The 7582-nt window shown below is 46.1% G+C and overlaps 1 protein-coding gene across 1 annotated transcript; it reads right to left on the minus strand.

The window, feature by feature from the left end:
- Positions 1-1410: 1410 nt before the first annotated feature.
- On the minus strand, positions 1411-3592 carry LOC311326750 (WAP, Kazal, immunoglobulin, Kunitz and NTR domain-containing protein 2-like; the record flags this gene model as incomplete). The annotated part of the gene is made up of 2 exons (XM_084459703.1): positions 1411-2946; positions 3401-3592. The coding sequence occupies 2 exons, from the start codon at positions 3590-3592 to the stop codon at positions 1411-1413; spliced, it is 1728 nt and encodes a 575-aa protein (XP_084315829.1).
- Between the last annotated feature and the right edge of the window lie 3990 nt (positions 3593-7582).

Consider the following 7582-nt stretch of genomic DNA (forward strand, 5'->3'; position numbering starts at 1 on the left):
TAGCAAATAAAAGCAAGCAGATTCACAATAAGACAAGGTGAGCAATCAACACGATGACAAAGCGCTCTGAGGGGGCGGGGCTCCTAGGAGAATGTAGTTTTGAATCTTTGAGAGGAAATATTACAACAACTAGTCCAAGTGCACTGACCAAGTCTTATAAGACTATTACCTGTCATCACTATACAGTCTTATAACACTATTACCTGTCATCACTATACAGTCTTATAACACTATTACCTGTCATCACATAGTCTTATAACACTATTAACTGTCATCACATAGTCTTATAACACTATTACCTGTCATCACATAGTCTTATAACACTATTAACTGTCATCACATAGTCTTATAACACTATTAACTGTCATCACTATAGTCTTATAACACTATTAACTGTCATCACTATACACTCTTATAATACTATTAACTGTCATCACACCTGACTGAGAGGAGAGAAGGGGCAATGGTTCACTTCAGAGAATGAATTAACCACGTCAAAAAAAAAAGTAAATGCACAAAAATATCAAATTGTGAATGTTTCAGAAACAATTAGTATTTACATGAGCACCAGAAGTCTGTGTGTGTTTCATGGGCTTCAAACGAGTCTGCAGCCTCCGTTTCTGAAGGAGGCAGGAGAGGACAGGGTTGGGGGTCGGGGGGTTCAGGGACAGAGGCTTGAGTCTGGGGACTTATACAACAACACGATCTTGATGGATGTCTCCTGTGTCCACGTACATGTTAGATCAATTACATACCATCTGAACCACAACAGAACCCGTTCCACCAACACCTCCACCAAAATAAACGGAGGAAAGCTCTCCAAACATAACTACCTCCTGTCGGACGAACAGAAGAGTGAAGTATGTGTATTATCTGCATATATTGTGGACTTGTTCAAAGATGTTTGAAATTAGGTCTTTGTTTTCATCAAATGTTTGTCATACAGTATATGAGAGCATATTTAGATGTTGCTTTGAATCCAAATCAATCCAAAAAGTAAACCACTGAACTGCTATGACTTGTATGCTCAGAAGCGAAAAGAAAAGAAAATACACATTAAAGTTACAAATAAGAACAACATAAAACCAATTTTAGCTAAATGTTTTACCATCATACAGACACACAGGAATGGAAGCTATTCCCCTAACGTCAGACTGACCAATATGGCTGCCAGGTGAATAAGGTGAATTGAACTCTTCGACAAAACTTTTAACAAAACAATAAATGTGAAAACGTATATCAAATTGAACTCAACGGATTCGACTCAACTTGTTCCCTGAGAAAGGAAACATGACTGAAACTCCAAGTTCAGAGCAGTAATATTAGACTAGCTGTCCCAGTCAGGGCGTGTGTGTGGAGAAGTGTGCGGTGGGTCGTCACCAAAGTGTCCCCAAACACCCCCGTCCTAGCCTACTGAATGCTAGGGAACTCTTTGAGAATGTCACAGGTGTTCTTGGAGATGACCTCTCTGAGCTTCCGTACGCGGCGCATGCTGGAGGCGCCCACGTAGCTCTCCGGCTGGAGCACCGCCATCCCGTCTCTCACGTCTCCCATGACGATGACCTGTCCCTCGCCGGCCGCGCCTGTGATGTTGGGGCAGGGGCAGTTCCAGTCCATGTTGAGGAAGGTGACCTCCAGGGGCTCCTTACCCAGGAACCTCAGCCCCATCTTCTCATCCTTCAGGATCTCCTCCACGGTCACCAGGGCCTGGCCCGAGTCCTTGTCCTCTGTCAGACCAGACATACGGCCCAGGATCACAAAGTCGCTCTTGCAGAAGCTGGTCACCATCTTGCCTCTGGGTTTACAGGCCTTGCAGTGATGGTTCTTCGGGAAGGGGCACATCTCCTCGCAGACCTCTTTGGACTCAAAGTTGTTGTCGTTTCCGTTGCAGCCCCCGTAGACGAAGGACTGGCACTGGCGCAGCGTGCTGCTGTACGCCCAGCGGGGCTCGTACGCCTTGCAAGGCCCCTGGAGACTGGGCAGGCCACAGGGGCCCGACAGCTCGGGGCCACAGCAGAGCATACAGGCCTCGTAGCTCTCAGAGCTCCTCCTGCTGGGGCCGCAGCTGCCGTGGGAGAAGGAGAGACAGTTGTTCCTCTTGGGCTCATAGTACCAGCTGACCCTCTCCTCCCCACACTCCTCCTCTGTGTCAGGGGGCCTCTGGCACTCCTCAGACAGGCAGCGGGTGTCGTTCCTGGGCTCCAGGCTTCTCAGCGGCTCGCTTGGGGCCACGGTGAGGGGGTGGTGGGCTTGGGTGGAGCCGGAGGGGTTCTGAGCCGTGCAGGTGTAGACGCCGGAGTCCTGGGGTTGGGCATTGTAGATGACCAGCTGACCGATGTTAGTGACCACCACGTTCCCTCGAACGTGATTGGGCCTCATGACCACTCGCTCCACCCCTTCCCCCTCCTGCTTCTCCCACCTGATCTCCGGCTGAGGGCGCCCGCTGACATCACACAGGAAGCTGGCCGTGTCCCCGACGGTCACCGACTGGTGGGAGGGGCTTCCCGCTATGACGGGTGGCTGGGGCTCGGTCGGGGGTGGAGCCGTCTCCTGGAGAGGTGCCGTGGTTGGTCGAAGAGTGGTCTTGAGTGGCAGCGGAGGGCTGGTGTTGGGCCAGGTGTGGTGGAAGCGGCAGGTGACCACGGAGAGAGAGATGCCTTTGGAGCACGCCTCGGCGTCCATGTAGCACTTGTTGTAGTAGGTCAAGCCGTCCGAGGCGCACGTGAAATGGGGCTCTCTCTCGCAGCGGTCGCGACATTTGCAGACGGGCTGGCCGTCCCAGATGTCACACTGGGACCCCTGCTGGGTGCACATGAAGCTGGCGCACGTGGCCTCCTTGGGCATCCCCACCGGACCCTTCCTCCCGTTCACGTCCATGTAGCGCGCCGCCACACAGCTCTGGTTCCCACACACGTTGGGACAACACTTCTCAAACGTCTCACACTCCTGGGAACGGACATGACAGGAATTTGATAAAGGACACAAAAAAAAACGGTCAGATAATGTAGAATCTAATGCAGGATACACTATGGGGTGATTGTGGAATGTGTATACCACAATATAATTTATAGGGTTATGTTAATATAATATGAGTTTTTGTGTAAAAACCTGTGCTGAATGTTTCATGGTGTTAATTGTCTGAGTGAGTAAAAAATGGCAATTCACTGTGTAAAATGTTTAATTCTACTGTATGTGAAACATAACATAACCCTAACCCTCTACATGAAACATGTACAGTTAGATTAACATGATCATCTCGATCTTGACTGTAAAATAAATGTCCTTACACAACCATGGAAATATTCTGTAAATATGAATATTTAAGTGTGTGAATAGATCATTCATATACATTACCGATTCATAAATAAGTGGAAAGCAACTAAAAAGGTGAAAAGCTCACCTGATCGGATTCGCACTCGCGCGTACAGGTACTCATGGCGTCCACCCACAGGTTGGGGTTCATCTCGTTGGGACAGATGCCGGCGTGAGAGTAGGATCCTCGGGCCACCGCCATGGTCCGGACCCGGTGGTCCATCCACACACCCAGGCACGCCAAGAACCAGATCCACCGCGGGAACAGCATCCACCACATCCCAGCGTGGAACGTTTTCAAAAAATAAGGAAATTAAAATTATATTTTCAGTTATTCCGAATGAATTGTAGGATTATAATGATGAGTTATTTAGTTGAAAGATGAGATAAAAGAACGGAATTAAAAGATTTTCGAGATTAACTGATAAAACTAATGTTTTTGTTGTTGTTAACGGAACAGTCAAGGTCCAGTTCGATAAGGCATCTAAATTCCTGCACGAGGATGATCTATTTATACTTTGCGCCACAATCCACGGTGAGCGGCTTCAAATGCTCCCTGACAATGTAACTGGCCAAGTTTCTGGCAAATGACAGTTATGAATTGCTTCTGAGATGTTGAAAGAACTTTGAAAAAAAGCCCGTGGTAAACTTGGGCTGGGGGCACCTGCCTGTTAGATGGATCTTGCTGGTATCCCCATTTAACTCTTTACGCGCCTTTACGCGCGGGAAGTCCAGGCGCGCACTGCTTAGAAGAGGCCTATATTCAAACTACTGTTCTATTCAGGCTACTGGCGTTTTTACTTTATAATAATATTACTAATACTACTTATTTGTCCTATTTTAATAAAGCTAATCAAAATATTGAATGAAGCAAATCCTAATCAGTAATCTGATCATGTTTGATGCTGGTTGTCCTTGTAGCGGTGGACCTGTTAGAATCATCCCAAACATGCATGGAGAGAATATAGACCAACTTTATTACTTATTTACATTTTACATTTTAATAATTTAGCCAATGCTCTTATTGAAAGACTTATATAAGTATAAAATAAGTATGTTTGTATTAAGTAAAATGAAAACTTTGGCCTACATATCAGTCATTGTCAGTAAAGCCTTCAATAAGAACACCACACCCTACTGTAATGCAATTAAAACAATAACACCACATTACTTCGTAGCCTACTTTAAGCACTTAAAAATATATATTAATATGTAGAGCATGATTGAGTAAGTGAAGGAGAGTTTGAAATGAGAGCATGTTCCAGGGATTTACTTGTTCACCGTACAGAACAAGGTTCTTCAGCGCGTGGGAACCCTTCCAGCTGGATTTAAATGAAGTTCTGCTGAGGACACTGGATGGTGTCCATACTTGTTGCTCTGGGAAATCTCCATAATTCCTCTTCAGTGAGAAGCTGTTTCTCAGTATTAGGGCTGCCATGCCTTTTACCAACGCTGTTCCTACAACAACCATACAGAAAGATGATAATATGATTTTACATTTATTTTGCTACAATCATAAGAAGGTATGATTATTGATTATGTCACCTGCATATTGGATTTCATTGAGGTTTGTGCTTCACAAACAATAGACACATGATCATTAGTTTCATCACCCACAGCTACGCAAGGTGCAGTCCACACACTCTCAGACAGCCTATGTGCCCTATGTGTATGTAAGCCTGCAGTACAGTATTGTTGTCTCACTGTACCCAGACCAGCTAATAACTCCATGTGATGAGACCTGCGTGACCCGTTTCATAGGAGGCCAGTCTCTCATTAACATGGAGCTGGTTGTGCAGCGTACAGCACAGGGCACATTCTCTATGTTCTACAAAGGCTTCCTGTGTACGGAGGATTAGTTCACCCCTAAACACAGGCATGCTTCCCTGAGCGGCGGATTGGGAAGATAGTCTTTATCCTCAGACGCCCTTTGGACTGAACCACTACTGCACTTTGGGGGGGGGGAAGAAAACACAAACAGCCTCTTCTGGGGTGATGGGTCACAGGGACAGCAGAACACAGCAGAACACAACAGAACACAACACAACACAACACAACACAACACAACACAACACAACACATCACAACACAGCACAGCACAACACAACACAGCAGAACATAACGCCACACAGCACAGGGCCAGCAGCAGTACAAGTTAACACAGCTATCACAGCACAGCAGAGCACAACAGCATCACAAGCGTTTAGTGCACAGTAAACAGATGGTGAGCACACTAGACTGGAAGCACAGAGCGCCAGTGTTTGAGTGAGAGGATGTTTCTGGAATAGAGGGGACTCTGAGAGCGACCTCTTCTCTGAGGGTACGCTGGCATGCAGAGAGGAGAGGGTACATGGGGACACTGGGTCTCAAGGGAACTTCGACAAAGCATCATCCCCGATAGCAAGCGGATCTGGGCCATATACAGGCCAGATCTGGCCCTTGTGGCTTAGTTCCGGCCCATATATGGCCCAGAATCATTACACATCCGCTTGCTGTCTGGGATAGATGGGAAGATTAGCCATAGGATAACACATACCGCACGACGTAAGGCCTTTAGCAAGGATAGCAATGACGTACGTTCTCAATGAATGCATGCATGAACCCCCGGATGCAAGTGTTGCCGTGCAAATATTTGTTCTGGTTAGGCTTCCAATTGTCAGAATAAACCCATACAAAATAATGTGTAAGGTAGTTAAGTAATGTAGTAAGAATGTCACTGTGTGTGTGTGTGTGTGTGTGTGTGTGTGTGTGTGTGTGTGTGTGTGTGTGTGTGTGTGTGTGTGTGTGTGTGTGTGTGGGTGGCCTTAGGAAATTAGTTTGTCTGTACATTACGTGTAGCCCCTAATCATGGTAATCGTATTATAGGGATTGTATTCTGTGTTTTCGACTAAGCAACACATGCTCAGTGCCAACATGTAACATCTCAGCCTTATAAACACAGAACCAGACGTTCAGTGACTGAACCCTTCACACATGTTCCCATCAGTGTGATAATCAATCAATCAATCAATCAATCAATCAATCAATCAATCAATCAATCAATCAATCAATCAATCAATCAATCAATCAATCAATCAATCAATCAATCAATCAATCAATCAATCAGATATATTCTCAATCCCTGGTATAATACCGTATAGACTACACTGTAGCAATTCAATTCAATTCAAATAATTCAAATCAAAATTAGAGAAATGTCTGGTGAGTGTGTGTGCGTTAATCCATCTGCCCCACTCCACACACACACACACACACACACACACACACACACACACACACACACACACACACACACACACACACACACACACCTGCCAACGGACCTCAAATTGATGAAATCGGAGGAAGCTGACAACATGGTACGTTCCCGTGACATACTTGAACACAGGAAACCACACTTCAACTGGGATAGCCTCGGACCATCTGTCATGAAGAAATGAGATGTTTCTCCAGGAGCCGGAGTTAATAAACTCCTGTCAGAAGGATGGGTCCTGAGGGCATAAACAGGTTGATAATGGGAGCTTTACATGGAATGAGAGCTCATAATAGCACAAAATCATTTAACACTGCACCCTCAAGCTAGGGGGTTATTTAAGGATTCACAGTTCTTTTGGAGGGAGAGAAAAAAAGAACAACATGATACCAGCATGATGACAGGATCTCATAGTGTTTCTGGGTCCTCATTCATGATCAACTGTTACTTTTTGAGTTTAACAACTAATAGAGATGAATTGTTTTCCTACTGTACCTACCCATCTACCTACCCATCTACCTACCTATCTACCTACCCATCTACCCTACCTATCTACCTACCTACCCACCTACCCTACCTACCTACCTACCCTACCTACCTACCTACCTACCTACCCACCCATCTACCTACCTACCTACCTACCTACCTATCCTACCTACCTACTTACCTACCTGCCTACCCACCTACCCTACCTACCTACCTACCCTCCTACCTACCATACCTACCTACCTACCTACCTACCTACCTACCCTACCTACCTACCCACCTACCCACCCACCTACCTACCTACCTACCTACCTACCCTACCTACCTACCTACCTACCTATCTACCTACCTACCCTACCTACCTACCTACCTACTTACCTACCTACCTACCTACCTACCTACCTACCTACCTACCCTACCTACCTACCTACCTACCTACCCACCTACCCTACCTACCTACCTACCTACCTACCTACCCTACCTACCTACCTACCTACCTACCTACCTACCTACCTACCTATCTACCTACCT

The sequence above is a fragment of the Borostomias antarcticus genome (assembly GCF_949987555.1).
Source record: "Borostomias antarcticus genome assembly, chromosome: 29".
NCBI classification, from domain to species: domain Eukaryota; kingdom Metazoa; phylum Chordata; class Actinopteri; order Stomiiformes; family Stomiidae; genus Borostomias; species Borostomias antarcticus.